A 17131-nucleotide genomic window follows, 5' to 3' on the forward strand; every position below is an offset into this window, starting at 1 on the left:
ATCACAAAAAAATGGTGTGTAAATTGCACAAAATTGGTGTGTAAAATCACAGAAAATTGATGTGTAAAATCACAAAAACTGGAGTGTAAATCGCACAAAATTGGTGTGTAAATCACAAAAAAATGGTGTGTAAATTGCACAGAATTTAAATTGTCTCCTCTCCAAATATTCCCTAATTTTTGATTATCTTATCTCCAAATATTCCCGAATTTTCAATCCCCTCATCTCGAAATATTCCCTGGTTTTTGATTGTTTAATCTCCAAATATTCCCTGATTTTAGGTCCCCTCATCCCAAAATATTCCCCGATTTTAGATCTCATCATCTCCAAATATTCCCGGATTTTAGATTGCTTCGTCTCCAAATATTCCCTGATTTTAGATCCCCTCATCCCAAAATATTCCCTGATTTTAGATCCCCTCATCTCAAATATTCCCTGATTTTAGATCCCCTCATCCCCAAATATTCCATGATTTTAGGTAACATACTCTCCAAATATTCCCTACTTTTAGATTCTATCATCCCAAAATATTCCCTGGTTTTAAATCATCTCATCTCCAAATATTCCCTGATTTTAGATCACCTCATCTCAAATATTCCCTGATTTTAGATCCCTTCATCCCCAAATATTCCCTGATTTTAGATTTCATCATCTTCAAATATTCCCTGATTTTAGATTGTCCCGTCTCCAAATATTCCCTGCTTTCCAATCACCTCCTCTCCAAATATTCCCTGATTTTGGATTATTTAATATCAAAATATTCCCTGATTTTAGATTTTATCATTCCAAAATATTCCCTGATTTTAGATCCCCTCATCTCCAAATATTCCCTGATTTTAGATCCCCTCATCTCTAAAAATTCCCTGATTTTAGATCACCTCTTCCCAAAATATTCCCTGATTTCAGATTGTCTCCTCTCCAAATATTCCCTGATTTTAGGTCACATACTCTCCAAATATTCCATGATTTTAGATTTATTAGATTTAATTATCTCCAAATATTCCCTAATTTTATATATCTCATCCAAAAATATTCCCTGATTTTAGATCTCATCATCTCCAAATATTCCCGGATTTTAGATCCCCTCATCTCCAAATATTCCCTGATTTGAGATCATCCCATATCAAAATATTCCCTGATTTTAGATCCCCTCATCCCAAAATATTCCCTGATTTTGGATTTCATCATCTCCAAATATTCCCTGATTTTAGATTGTCCCACCTCCAAATATTCCCTGACTTCCAATCACCTCCTCTCCAAATATTCCCTGATTTTGAATTTCATCATCTCCAAATATTCCCTGATTTTAGATCCCCTCATCCCAAAATATTCCCTGATTTTAGATCCCCTCATCCCAAAATATTCCCTGATTTTAGATTATCTCATCCCAAAATATTCCCGGATTTTAGATTGCTTCATCTCCAAATATTCCCTGATTTGAGATCATCCCATCTCCAAATATTCCCTGATTTTAGATTCTATCATCCCAAAATATTCCCTGATTTCCAATCACCTCCTCTCCAAATATTCCCTGATTTTGGATTATTTAATATCCAAATATTCCCTGATTTTAGATTTTATCATTCCAAAATATTCCCCGATTTTAGATCCCCTCATCTCCAAATATTCCCTGATTTTAGATTTCATCATATCCAAATATTCCCTAATTTTATATTATTTCATCCCAAAATATTCCCTGATTTTAGATCCCCTCCTCTCCAAATATTCCCTGATTTTAGATTTAATTATCTCTAAATATTCCCTGATTTTATATTATCTCATTCCCAAATACTCCCTGATTTCAGACCCCCTCCTCTCCAAATACATCCCAAAAAGATCCCCCAAAATCTCCTCCCCATTCCCGGCGGGATCTCAGCCCTTTTCCCGGATAACCCCTTCCCGTTTTCCTGGCAGGGGGAGCCGGGAGAGCCGAGTCTGCCGGGCCCTGCCGTGAGTTGGAATGATTCCCTTGGGAATTCTCGGGGGAGGAGATGGGATCGGACCTCTGGAAAAATCTATAGATCCTTAAAAATCGAAATATGGGATTTTTATTCCATGAAAAAATTTATATATCCTTAAAAATTGGAATATGGGTCGTTTATCCCAGGAAAAATCTATATATCCCTAAAAAACTGGACTATGGGTTGTTTATTCCATGAAAAAATTTATATATCCTTAAAAATCGGAATATGGGTCATTTATCCCATGAAAAATTTATATATCCTTAAAAATTGGAATATGGGTCGTTTATCCCGGGAAAAATCTATATATCCTTAAGAAATTGGACTATGGGATTTTTATTCCATGAAAAAATTTATATATCCTTAAAAATCGGAATATGGGTCATTTATCCCATGAAAAATCTATATATCCTTAAAAATCGGAATATGGGTCATTTATCCCATGAAAAATCTATATATCCTTAAAAATTGGAATATGGGTCGTTTATCCCAGGAAAAATTTATATATCCTTAAGAAATTGGACTGTGGGTTATCCCAGGAAAAATTTATATATCCTTAAGAAATTGAACTATGGGATTTTTATCCCAGGAAAAATTCATACATCCTTAAGAAATTGAACTACGGGATTTTTATCCCAGAAAAAAATTATATATCCTTAAAAATTGGAATATGGGTCGTTTATCCCAGGAAAAATTTTATATATCCTTAAGAAACTGAACTACGGGATTTTTATCCCATGAAAATTTTATATATCCTTAAGAAATTGAACTGTGGGATTTTTATCCTGGGAAAAATTTATGTATCCTTAAGAAATTAGACTGAGGGTTGTTTATCCCAGGAGAAATTTTATATATCCCTAAAAAACTGAAATATGGGTTGTTTATTCCATGAAAAAATTATATATCCTTAAAAATTGGACTATGGGTCATTTATCCCATGAAAAATTTATATATCCTTAAAAATTGGAATATGGGTCGTTTATCCCGGGAAAAATCTATATATCCTTAAGAAATTGGAATATGGGATTTTTATTCCATGAAAAAATTTATATATCCTTAAAAATTGGAATATGGGTCATTTATCCCATGAAAAATCTATATATCCTTAAGAAATTGGAATATGGGTCGTTTATCCCGGGAAAAATCTATATATCCTTAAGAAATTGGAATATGGGATTTTTATTCCATGAAAAAATTTATATATCCTTAAAAATCGGAATATGGGTCATTTATCCCATGAAAAATCTATATATCCTTAAGAAATTGGAATATGGGTTGTTTATCCCATGAAAAAATTATATATCCTTAAGAAATTGGACTGTAGGTTATCCCAGGAAAAATCTATATATCCTTAAGAAATTGGACTGTGGGATTTTTATCCCAGGAAAAATTTGATATATCCCTTAGAAATTGGACTATGGGTTATCCTGGGAAAAATTTATATATCCTTAAGAAATTGGCTTGAGGGTTGTTTATCCCAGGAGAAATTTTATATATCCCTAAAACACTGGACTATGGGTTGTTTATTCCATGAAAAAATTATATATCCTTAAAAATTGGAATATGGGTCGTTTATCCCATGAAAAATCTATATATCCTTAGAAATTGGACTGTGGGTCGTTTATCCAGGAAAAAATTTTATATCCTTAAAAATTGGAATATGGGTCGTTTATCCCATGAAAAATTTATATATCCTTAAAAATTGAACTGTGGGATTTTTATCCCAGGAAAAAATTATATATCCTTAAAAATTGGAATATGGGTCGTTTATTCCATGAAAAAAAATTATATATCCTTAAAAAATTGGAATATGGGCTGTTTATCCCATGAAAAAATTATATATCCTTAAGAAATTGGACTGTGGGATTTTTATCCCAGGAAAAAATTATATATCCTTAAGAAATTGGAATATGGGTCGTTTATCCCAGGAAAAATTTCTATATCCTTAAGAAATTGGACTGTGGGTTGTTTATCCCAGAAAAAATTTTATATATCCCTAAAAAACTGGAATATGGGTTGTTTATTCCATGAAAAATCTATATATCCTTAAGAAATTGGACTATGGGATTTTTATCCCAGGAAAAATTTATATATCCTTAAAAATTGGAATATGGGCTGTTTATCCCAGGAAAAATTTATATATCCTTAAGAAATTAGACTGAGGGTTGTTTATGCCAGGAGAAATTTTATATATCACTAAAAGACTGGAATATGGGTTGTTTATTCCATGAAAAATCTATATATCCTTAAGAAATTGGACTGTGGGTTATCCCAGGAAAAATCTATATATCCTTAAAAATTGAACTACGGGATTTTTATCCCAGAAAAAAAATTATATATCCTTAAAAATTGGAATATGGGTCATTTATCCCAGGAAAAATTTATATATCCTTAAGAAACTGAACTATGGGATTTTTATCCCAGGAAAATTTTATATATCCTTAAGAAATTGAACTACGGGATTTTTATCCCAGAAAAAATTTATATAACCTTAAAAATTGGAATATGGGCTGTTTATCCCAGAAAAAAATTATATATCCTTAAAAATTGGAATATGGGTCGTTTATCCCATGAAAAATCTATATATCCTTAAGAAATTGGACTGTGGGATTTTTTTATCCCAGGAAAATTTTATATATCCTTAAGAAATTGGAAGGGATAAAAACCCAGGAAAGGGATAAAAACCCAGCTAAAATTCCAAGGTGGACATTCCCAGCTCCTCCCTTTGCATTATCCCATCAAACATGGAGCATGGAAGTCTGGGAGGTGGGAAAACTTCTGGAAAAGGGGTTGGGAATTCCTACACCTTCCATTCCCAGCACGGAAATTCCCTGGAAACTGCTTTTTTCCCAGTTTTTATTGGTCTGGAAGGAGCCCCAATGGAAATGGGAGAGGAGAAAGTTCCATTGCCTTCAGCTCCTGCCCCTCTGCAAAGGGCTCCACATCTGCCCTCTGCCTTCTCTCTGTTTTTCTTAATTATTCTTTATATTTTTAATTATTTTTTATTTATTATTATTATTATTATTATTATTATTTAATTATAATTTTTACTTTTTTATTATTTTTATTATATTTACTTTTTAATTAATATTTTTATTTTTTAATTATTTTTATTTTTAATTATTATTTTTAATTTTTTAGTTATTACTTTTACATTTTAATTATAATTTTTACTTTTTAAATATTGTTTTTATTTTTAATTATGATTTTATTTTTAATTATAATTTTTACTTTCTAATTATTATTTTTAATTTTTTAATTATTATTTTTATTTTTAATTATTATTTTTAATTTTTTAGTTATTACTTTTACATTTTAATTATAATTTTTACTTTTTAAATATTGTTTTTATTTTTAATTATGATTTTATTTTTAATTATTGTTTTTACTTTCTAATTATTATTTTTAATTTTTTAATTATTATTTTTACTTTTAATTATGATTTTTATTTTTTAATTATTATTTTTACTTTTTAATTATTATTTTTATTTTTTAATTATTATAATTACTTTTTAAATATCATTTTTATTTTTAATTATTATTTTTACTTTGTAATTATTGTTTTATTTTTAATTATCATTTTTACTTTCTAATTATTATTTTTATTTGTAATTATTATTTTTAATTTTTATTATTATTATTATTAATTATTATTTTTATTTTTAATTATTATTTTTACTGTTTTATTATTATTATTATTTTTCATTGTTATTTTTATTTTTAATTATCATTTTAACTTTATTATTATTATTATTATTAATTATTTTTTAATTTTAATTATCATTTCCATTTTTAATTATAATTTTCATTTTTTAATTATTATTTTTATTTTTAATTATTCTTTTTACTTTTTAATTATAATTTTCATTTTTAATTACTATTTTTAAATATTATTTTTATTTTGTCATTATTACTTTTATTTTTAATTACTATATTTATTTTTAAATTATTATTATTAATTTCTATTATTTTATTTTTAATTTTTCTCCTCCTTTCCCTCTTTTCCCTGCCCTCAGAAATCCTCCCCTCCTTGTCCTGCTTCCCTCCCCCGAGCAGGGCCAGTCCCTGTGCTGGGCTGGGGACACCAAGGGCCATTCCCAGCACTGACATTCCCTGGAAACGGCTTTTTATCCACCTTTTCTTGGCCTGGCAGGAGCTGAATGGAAATGGGAGAGGGGAAAGTTCCATTGCCTTCAGCTCCTGCCCCTCTGCAAAGGGCTCCACATCTGCCCTCTGCCTTCTCTCTCTCTTTTTCTTAATTATTCTTTTATTTATTATTATTATTATTATTATTATTATTATTATTATTATTATTATTATTATTAATTATAATATTTACATTTAATTATTATTTTTAATTTTTAGTTATTATTTTTACTTTTCATTATTATTTTCATTTTTCATTATTATTTTTATTTTTAATTAATTTTTTCATTATTATTTTTAATTTTTCATTATAGTTTTTATTTTTCATTATTATTTTTACTTTTTAATTATTATTTTTATTTTTAATTACCATTTTTATTTTTCATTATTATTTTTATTTTTCATTATTATTTTTACTTTTTCATTATTATTTTTACTTTTTCATTATAATTTTTATTTTTAATTATCATTTTTATTTTTAATTATCATTATTTTTTAAATATAATTTTTAATTATAATTTTTACTTTTTAATTATTATTATTTTTCTTATTATTTTTATTTTTTATTATTATTTTCCATTTTAATTATTATTTTTAATTATTATTATTTTACTGTTATTTTTTATTTTTAATTATTATTTTTATTTTTAATTATTATTTTTATTTTTTATTATTATTTTTATTTTTAATTATTATTTTTATTTTTTATTATTATTTTTATTTTTCATTATTATTTTTATTTTTTAGTTATTATTTTTACATTTTTCATTATTATTTTTATTTTTAAATTATTATTTTTACTTTTTAATCATTATTTTTATTTTCAATTATTATTTTTATTTTTAATTATTATTTTATTTTTAATTATTATTTTTACTTTTTAAATTATTCTTTTAATTTTTAGTTTTTATTTTTACTTTTTAATTATTATTATTTTTAGTTATTATTTTTATTTTCAATTATTATTTTTTTAATTAATATTTTTTATTTTTATTTTTTCTATTTTAATTATTATTTTCATTTTTTTATTATTATTTTTATTTTTTAATTATTACTTTCATTTTTAAATATTATGTTTACTTTTTAATTCTTATTTTCATTTTTAATTATTTTTTTAATTATTTTTATTTTTTAATTATTATCATTAAATTCTTTTTTTTTTTTAAATTTTTTCTCCTTTCCCATCTTTTTCTTGCCCTTGGAAAACATCCCAACTTTCGGCCTCCCAGCCCAGCACAAACTCTTCCTAAAACCACCTGGAATTTTTTCCAGGATGAGGCAAACCAGGAATCACCTCGGGATGGAAAAGGAGGGGAAAAAAATAATAAAAATAAGAGAGAAAAAAAAAAGAAAAAATTTATGAAATAATAAAAATAATAATTAAAAATAAAAATAATATTAAAAATAAAAATTATAATTAACAATAAAAATAATAATTAATAATGAAAAATAAAAATTAAAATAATAATGAAAAATAAAAATAATAATTAAAAGGTAAAGATAATAATTTAAAAGTACAAATAATATTAAAAATAAAAATAATAATTAAAAAATAATAATTAAAAAGTGAAAATAATAATTTAAAAATGAAAATAAAATTAAAAATAAAAATAGTATTTAAAAAGTAAAGATAATAATTAAAAATAAAAATAATATTAAAAAGTGAAAATAATAATTAAAAAGTGAAAATAATAATTAACAATAAAAATAGTAATTAAAATGCAATGATAATAATTAAAAAATAAAAATAATAATTAAAAATAAAGATAATTATTAAAAAATAAAAATAGTTATTAAAAAGTAAATATAATAATTAAAAAGTGAAAATAATAATTAAAAATAATAATAATTAATAATAATAATAATGGAAAAGTAAAAATAATTATTAAAAAGTAAAAATTATAATTAAAAATAATAATAATTATTAAAAATAAAAGTAATAATTAAACAGTAAAGGTAATAATTAAAAAGTAAAAATAATAATGAAAATAAAAATAATAATTAAAAATAATAATAATTATTAAAAATAAAAGTAATAATTAAACAGTAAAGGTAATAATTAAAATTAAAAATAATAATGAAAATAAAAATAATAATTAAAAATAATAATAATAATTTAAAAGTGAAAATAATAATTAAAAATATAAATAATAATTAATAATAACAATGAAAAAGTGAAAATAATAATTAAAAAGTAAAAGTTATAATTAAAAATAATAATAATTATTAAAAATAAAAGTAATAATTAAAAAGTAAAGGTAATAATTAAAAAGTAAAAATTATATTAAAAATAAAAATAATTAAAAATAATAATAATAATTAAAAAGTGAAAATAATAATTAAAATTAAAAATTAAAATAATAATGAAAAATAAAAATAATAATTAAAAAGTAAAGGTAATAATTAAAAATACTACCAATAATTGAAAAGTGACAATAATAATTAAAAATGAAAATAATAATTAAAAATAAAAATAGTAATTAAAAAGTAAAGTTAATAATTAAAAAGTAAAGATGATAACTAAAAAGTAAAAATAATAATTAAAAATAATAATAATAATAATTAATAATAATAATGAAAAAGTAAAAATAATAACTAAAAAGTAAAAATTATAATTGAAAATAATAATAATTATTTTCAATTAAAATAATAATTAAAAATAAAAGTAACAATTAAAAATAAAAATAATAATGAAAAAGTAAAAATAATAATTAATAATTATTAAAAATAAAAATAATAATTAAAAATAAAAACGATAATTAATAATAATAATAATGAAAAAGTAAAAATAATAATTAAAAAGTAAAAATTATAATTAAAAATAATAATTATTATTAAAAATAAAAGTAATAATTAAAAAGTAAAGATAATAATTTAATAGTAAAAATAATGCTTAAGAAATAAAAATAACAACAAAAATATAAATAATAATTAAAAATGAAAATAATAACTAAAAATAGTAACAATAATTAAAAAGTAAAAATAATAATTAAAATATAATAATAATATAAATAAAAATAATAATTAAAAATATAAATAATAATTAAAAATAAAAATAATAATAAAAAAAGAGAGAGAAGGGAGAGGAAAATGTGGAGCCCTTTGCAAAGTGGAAGGGGCTGAATGGAAATGGAACTTCCCCCTCTCACATTTCCATTCAGCTCCTGCCAGGTAAAAAAAACTGGGAAAAAAAGCAGTTTCCAGGGAATTTCAAGGAAAACTCGGCCCAGAAAACCTTAAAAACCTGGAATTAATGTCAGGATCTTTCAGGATGAACCTCCAGAGGAGCCTTTATTTGGGTTTTTTTTAACCCATCCCTTCGGGAAAATCCCTTGGCCAGATGGTCCCTGCCGGGATATCTCGGAAAATTCCGGCCCCTCGTGAGATTCCAAGGAAACCCCGGGGCTGGTTGGCTTTTAACCACCCCACCAACTGCTTTATTACCCTCCAAGAGGAGAATATTCCCATTATCCCTGAATTTTATGGCCCCTTTTACGGCAACCAGAGAATATTCCCATTATCCCTGAATTTTATGGCCCTTTTTTACGGCCCCAGCTGGAACTTCCCTGTCAACAGAACAGGGAATAATTCCCAGGAGACAACATTTGTTGCCCGAGGATGCAGGTGGATTTTTTTCCCCTGATCCTGCAGAGCCAGAAAAGCTCCCAAAATCTGCTTTTTTCCAGGGAAAAAACATAAAATTTATTCATTAAAAAAAACAAAATAAATAAAAAAAATAAAATTTTTTCCATCTGGCATTGAAAATTCAGTCTGTGAGGGACCCTGGGCTGGTTTTTTTGTCCCCAGGAACGGTTTGAACTGTTGGCAGGGAGAGTTTAAATATATTTTCCTGTGATAAATGTGTTTCCTTCCCACATCCTACAGCAAATTAATGCCAGGGAGAGGATGTCACTCCTCGTCCCTCTGATCTGCTTTAAGCAGTCAAATTCGTTTTCCCTGGGCACTCAGTGTCTCCAGTGAGGATAAAATCCCATTTTCTCACATCCAGGGGCTGAAAAATGCCAGGAAAATTGGCCAGGATGTGGGAAAAAAACCCCTATATATTGAATTTCTTGTAGTTTTAATTTGAACCCCAATTAAAGGCAAAGAGATCCCGGGGCAGGACGTGGCTCTGGGTCCCCTCTGAGCTCCAAAAGCTCCAAAATGGGGCGAAAAAAAAAGGTTTGAAGCTGCAAATGCAGAGCCCAGGATTGGGTTTGACCCCCTTAAATCGCTCCCAGTGTCTCCAGAATCTCCTTGTTCCCTTTTCCAAGGACAACCACACTTGTCCCTCTGATCTGTTTATGGGGCCAATTCCTTCTCCGTGGTTTTTTCCCACTTTTTTTGGCAGGGGGCAGCTGGTCTGGATGGGAAGGACGGGAACAAGGGAGCCAAAGGTGACAGAGGATTCCAGGGGCAGAAGGGGAAGCCGGTGAGTGGCGGGAAAAGTCATGGATCGTTCTGTGGGAAGAGATTCCATGCCCATATTCCTTCCTCTTCCCACACCCTATTCCTCATTCCCACACCTCATCCCTCATTCCCACACCTCATTCCCGGAATCAGGTGAGTCTTTCCCAAAGAGAAATCACTCCTTGATCTCCTGGAAAAGCCTCCAATTCCCTTCTTGGTCTGATTTTTGGGAGGATCCTAAAAGGGGGAAGGAGCAGGATGGGAAGCCGGTGAGTGGTGGGAAAGGCCACGGATCGTTCTGTGGGAAGAGATTCCATGCCCATATTCCTTTCTCTTCCCACACCCCATTCCTCATTCCCACACCTCATCCCTCATTCCCACACCTCATTCCTGGAATCAAGTGAGTCTTTCCCAAAGAGAAATCACTCCTTAATCTCCTGGAGGAGTCTCCAATGCCCTTCTTGGCCTGATTTTTGGGAGGATCCCAAAAGAGGGAAGGGGCAGGGAAAGGCCACGGATCGTTCTGTGGGAAGAGATTCCATGCCCATATTCCTTTCTCTTCCCACACCTCATCCCTCATTCCCACACCTCATTCCCGGAATCAAATGAGTCTTTCCCAAAGAGAAATCACTCCTTAATCTCCTGGAAAAGCCTCCAATTCCCTTCTTGGCCTGATTTTTGGGAGGATCCCAAAAGGGGGAAGGGGCAGGGAAAGGCCACGGATTGTTCTGTGGGAAGAGATTCCATGCCCATATTCCTTTCTCTTCCCACACCCTATCCCACATTCCCACACCTCATTCCTGGAATCAAGTGAGTCTTTCCCAAAGAGAAATCACTCCTTAACCTCCTGGAGGAGTCTCCAATGCCCTTCTTGGCCTGATTTTTAGGAGAATCCCAAAAGGGGGAAGGGGCGGGATGGGAAACCGGTGAGTGGCGGGAAAGGCCACGGATCGTTCTGTGGGAAGAGATTCCATGCCCATATCCCTTTCTCTTCCCACACCTCATCCCTCATTCCCACACCTCATTCCTGGAATCAAATGAGTCTTTCCCAAAGAGAAATCACTCCTTAATCTCCTGGAGTAGTCTCCAATTCCCTTCTTGGCCTGATTTTTAGGAGGATCCCAAAAGGGGGAAGGGGCAGGGAAAGGCTGTGGATCACTCTGTGGGAAGAGATTCCATGCCCATATCCCTTTCTCTTCCCACACCCTATTCCTCATTCCCACAACTCATTCCTGGAATCAAGTGAGTCTTTCCCAAAGAGAAATCACTCCTTAACCTCCTGGAGAAGCCTCCAATGCCCTTCTTTTCCAGATTTTTAGGAGGATCCCAAAAGGGGGAAGGAGCAGGGAAAGGCCACGGATTGTTCTGTGGGAAGAGATTCCATGCCCATATTCCTTTATCTTCCCACGCCCTATCCCTCATTCCCACACCTCATCCCTCATTCCCACAACTCATTCCTGGAATCAAGTGAGTCTTTCCCAAAGAGAAATCACTCCTTGATCTCCTGGAAAAGCCTCCAATTCCCTTCTTGGCCTGATTTTTGGGAGGATCCCAAAAGAGGGAAGGGGCAGGGAAAGGCCACGAATTTTTCTGTGGGAAGAGATTCCATACCCATATTCCTTTCTCTTCCCACACCCTATTCCTCATTCCCACACCTCATCCCTCATTCCCACAACTCATTCCTGGAATCAAGTGAGTCTTTCCCAAAGAGAAATCACTCCTTGATCTCCTGGAAAAGCCTCCAATTCCCTTCTTGGCCTGATTTTTGGGAGGATCCCAAAAGAGGGAAGGGGCAGGGAAAGGCCGTGGATCACTCTGTGGGAAGAGATTCCATGCCCATATTCCTTTCTCTTCCCACTCCCTATTCCTCATTCCCACACCATATTCCTCATTCCCACACCCCATTCCTGGAATTGAGTCTTTCCCAAAGAGAAATCACTCCTTAACCTCCTGGAAAAACCTCCAATTCCCTTCTTGGCCTGATTTTTAGGAGGATCCCAAAAGAGGGAAGGGGCAGGGAAAGGCCTTGGATCGTTCTGTGGGAAGAGACTCCATGCCCATATTCCTTTCTCTTCCCACACCCTATTCCTCATTCCCACACCTCATTCCCGGAATCAAATGAGTCTTTCCCAAAGAGAAATCACTCCTTAATCTCCTGGAAAAGCCTCCAATTCCTTTCTTGACCAGATTTTTAGGAGGATCCTTCTCCAGCTCCAGATTTCCGAGTTATCCCATTTTTCCAGCCTGAGTTTTCCTTGCTTTCTTGCCAAGGCCCAAATTTCTAATTCCTTCCCTGTTCAATGTTGAGCTGCCTGGTGGGGAGAGCAGGGAAGGAAGGAATCATTCCCTAAAAAAGCCCTCATGGATCTCGTTTTCCCGGGAATGAGCCGGTTGTTTCTCACTCCAGGACACCTCCCTCGATCCCAAAGAATTTCCTGCTCATGGATGGGAGATTTTGACCCATAATTACTAAAAAAAAAACCCAAACTAAGACAAACAAACAAAAAAAACCCAGAACAACAAAAAAATCCCCCCCAAAAAAACCAAAACAAAAACAAAAAAAGAAAAAAAAAGCTGAAAAAATCACAAAAAAACAACAAAAAAATTAAAAAAAAAAAACAAACAAAAAAGAAAACAAACAAAAATAATAATAAAAAAAAAGAAAACCACAAAAAAACCCAAAACAAAACAACCAAAAAAAAAACCCCTCGGTCCCAAAGAATTTCCTGCTTGTGGATGGGAGATTTTGACCCATGATTACTAAAAAAAAAACCCAAACCAAGACAAACAAAAAAAAAAAACCAAAAAAACCAAAACAAAAACAAAACAAAGAAAAAAAAAAAGCTCAAAAAATCACCAAAAAACCCCCCCCAAAAAAAAAAACCAAAAAAAAAAATCCAAAAAACAAACAAAACAAAACAACAAAAAAAAAATAATGTCCTGCTCGTGGGTGGGAGACTTTGACCCATAATTACTAAAAAAAAAACCCCAAACCAAGACAAACAAAAAAATCCCCTCCAAAAAAACCAAACAAAGCAAAACAAAAAAGAGAACAAAAAAACCAAACAAACAAAAAAACTGAAAACAACAAAAAAAAAAAAAAAAAGAAAAAAAAAAAGGGAAAAAAAAAACCTCAAACAAACAAAAAAAACCCCAAAGAATTTCCTGCTCGTGGATGGGAGACTTTGGCCCATAATTACCAAAAAAAACACCCCAAACCAAGACAAACAAAAAAACCCCAAACCAAAACAACAAAAAAATCCCCCACAAAAAACCAAAACAAAAACAAAAAAAGAAAAAAAAAGCTGAAAAAATCACAAAAAACCAAAAAAAAACCCAAACAAAAAAGAAAACAAACAAAAATAATAATAAAAAAAAAGAAAACCACAAAAAAACCCAAAACAAAACAACAAAAAAAAACCTCTCGATCCCAAAGAATTTCCTGCTTGTGGATGGGAGATTTTGACCCATAATTACTAAAAAAAAACCCCAAACAAACAAAAAAAAAAACCAGAACAACAAAAAAAATCCCCCCCAAAAAAAAACAAAACAAAAAAAAAGAAAAAAACCAAAAACAAAAATCACAAAAAAAACCCCCAAAAAAAACCCAAAAAAAATCAAAAAAAAGGAAGCCCAAAAAATCACAAAAAAACCAAAAACAAACAAACAAACAAAAAACCAAACCAAAACAACCAAAAAAACCCCAAAATAATTTCCTGCTTGTAGATTGGAGACTTTGACCCGTAATTACTAAAAAAAAATCCCCAAACCAAGACAAACAAAAAAATCCCCTCAAAAAAAAACAAAAAACAAACAAAAACAACAACAACAAAACAAAACAACCAAAAAAAAACCCCAAATAATTTCCTGCTCATGGATGGGAGATTTTGACCCATAATTACTAAAAAAAAATCCCCAAACCGAGACAAACAAAAAAATCCCCTCCAAAAAAACCAAAACAAAAAAAAAGAAAACAAAAAACCAAAACCCCCCTTAAAAAACAAAGAAAAAAACCCAAAACAACCAAAAAATCAAAAAAAAACAAAACAAAAAAAATTTAAAAAAAAACAAGAACAAACAAAAAATAATAATAAAAAAAAAGAAAACCACAAAAAAACCACAAAACAACCAAAAAAAAACCCCAAATAATTTCCTGCTCGTGGATGGGAGACTTTGACCCATAATTACTAAAAAAAAATCCCCAAACCAAGATAAACAAAAGAATCCCTTCCAGAAAAACCAAAACAAAAAAAAAGAAAATAAAAAAACAAAACCCCCCTGAAAAAAACAAACAAAAAACCCCAAAACAACCATAAAAATAAAAAAAAAAACAAAAAAAACCCAAAACAAAAAAAATTTAAAAAAAAAAAGAACAAACAAAAAATAATAATAAAAAAAAAGAAAACCACAAAAAAACACAAAACAAAACAACCAAAAAAAAAACCCAAAGAATTTCCTGCTCGTGGATGGGAGACTTTGACCCATAATTACTAAAAAAAAAACCCCAAACCAAGACAAACAAAAAAATCCCCTCCAGAAAAACCAAAACAAAAAAAAAAACCAACCCCCCCCCAAAAAAAACCAAACAAAAAAACCCGAAAACAACCAAAAAACAAAACAAAACAAAAAAATTTAAAAAAACAAAAACAAACAAAAAATACTAATAAAAAAAAAGAAAACCACAAAAAAACCCAAACCAAAACAACCAAAAAAAACCCCAAAAAAATAAATAAAAATAAAAATAATAATACTAAAAAAAATATGCATCTTCAGGGTGACGTTTCCTGGGAAATTTCTGGAGATAAACCAAATTCCTGAGGTTTTCCCGTTTGGTTTTTCCAAACTTTTCCCATCCTGTCCCACTTCCCTACAACCCCAACCTTCTCCCAGGTCATTCCCAATCCCGTTCCAGCAACAAATCGACCACGAGCTCCCAATTTTCCAGGAGCTTCTGGCCTTGGAAAACGCAACAAAAAACCGCAAAATTCCTCCCGAGTTATCCCCGGGGTCAGACCCTTCCCCATGGAATGTTTATCCTGGTTTTTTTTTTCCCATTAGGGATGGAAAGGCGATCCCGGGACCGCCGGTGACGCCGGGCAGAAAGGAGCAAAGGTAGGAATTGGGAAGGACATCCTATGGAATCTCCACCCTTGGAGAGATTCCGAAGCTTTCCGGGCTTGGTTCCCGTCGAACATCTCAGAATTCCTTGATTTTACACCAACCCCTGGAATCTCCCTTTCTCCTCAGGGATTCCCAGGACTTCCAGGCCTCGCCGGCGCTCCCGGAGCCAAAGGCACCAAGGTGGGATAATCCCAAATTCCCATTTCCCAGAGCCAAAGGCACCAAGGTGGGATAAAATCCCAAATTCCCATTTCCTGGAGCCAAAGGCACCAAGGTGGGATAAAATCCCGAATTCCCATTTCCCGGAGCCAAAGGCACCAAGGTGGGATAATCCCAAATTCCCATTTCTCGGAGTAAAAGGCACCAAGGTGGGAGAATCCCAAATTCCCATTTCCCAGAGCCAAAGGCACCAAGGTGGGATAATCCCGAATTCCCATTTCCCGGAGCCAAAGGCACCAAGGTGGGAGAATCCCAAATTCCCATTTCCCAGAGCCAAAGGCACCAAGGTGGGAGAATCCCAAATTCCCATTTCCCGGAGTCAAAGGCACCAAGGTGGGATAAAATCCCGAATTCCCATTTCCCAGAGCCAAAGGCACCAAGGTGGGACAATCCCAAATTCCCATTTCCTGGTGCCAAAGGCACCAAGGTGGGACAATCCCAAATTCCCATTTCCCAGAGCCAAAGGCACCAAGGTGGGACAATCCCAAATTCCCATTTCCCAGAACCACAGGCACCAAGGTGGGAGAATCCCAAATTCCCAGTTCCCAGAGCCAAAGGCACCAAGGTGGGATAAAATCCCGAATTCCCATTTCCCAGAGCCAAAGGCACCAAGGTGGGATAAAATCCCGAATTCCCCTTTCCCAGAGCCAAAGGCACCAAGGTGGGAGAATCCCGAATTCCCATTTCCCGGAGCCAAAGGCACCAAGGTGGGATAAAATCCCGAATTCCCATTTCCCAGAGCCAAAGGCACCAAGGTGGGAGAATCCCGAATTCCCATTTCCCGGAGCCAAAGGCACCAAGGGGGGATAAAATCCCGAATTCCGATTTCCGGAGCCAAAGGCACCAAGGTGGGATAAAATCCCGAATTCCCATTTCCCAGAGCCAAAGGCACCAAGGTGGGATAAAATCCCGAATTCCCCTTTCCCAGAGCCAAAGGCACCAAGGTGGGAGAATCCCGAATTCCCATTTCCCGGAGCCAAAGGCACCAAGGGGGGATAAAATCCCGAATTCCGATTTCCGGAGCCAAAGGCACCAAGGTGGGAGAATCCCAAATTCCCAGTTCCCAGAGCCAATGGCACCAAGGTGGGACAATCCCAAATTCCCATTTCCCATAGCCAAAGGCACCAAGGTGGGACAATCCCAAATTCCCATTTCCTGGAGCCAAAGGCACCAAGGTGGGACAATCCCAAATTCCCATTTCCCAGACCCAAAGGCACCAAGGTGGGATAATCCCAAATTCCCATTTCCCAGAACCACAGGCACCAAGGTGGGAT

At 32.0% G+C, this 17131-nt stretch overlaps 1 protein-coding gene across 1 annotated transcript in view; it reads left to right on the plus strand.

Moving 5' to 3' along the window:
* Positions 1-17131, plus strand: part of LOC127462239 (collagen alpha-1(VII) chain-like) — a 142766-nt gene that overhangs the window by 107815 nt on the left and 17820 nt on the right. Inside the window, exons 71-74 of the mRNA XM_051770693.1 lie at positions 1915-1950; positions 10459-10539; positions 15576-15629; positions 15765-15818. Of these exons, the coding sequence (XP_051626653.1) occupies positions 1915-1950; positions 10459-10539; positions 15576-15629; positions 15765-15818 (225 nt within the window). The remainder of the gene's footprint in view (positions 1-1914; positions 1951-10458; positions 10540-15575; positions 15630-15764; positions 15819-17131) is intronic.

This window comes from Manacus candei, unplaced genomic scaffold (assembly GCF_025592945.1).
Source record: "Manacus candei isolate 608988 ecotype Guabito, Panama unplaced genomic scaffold, ASM2559294v1 h1tg000123l, whole genome shotgun sequence".
NCBI lineage: Eukaryota > Metazoa > Chordata > Aves > Passeriformes > Pipridae > Manacus > Manacus candei.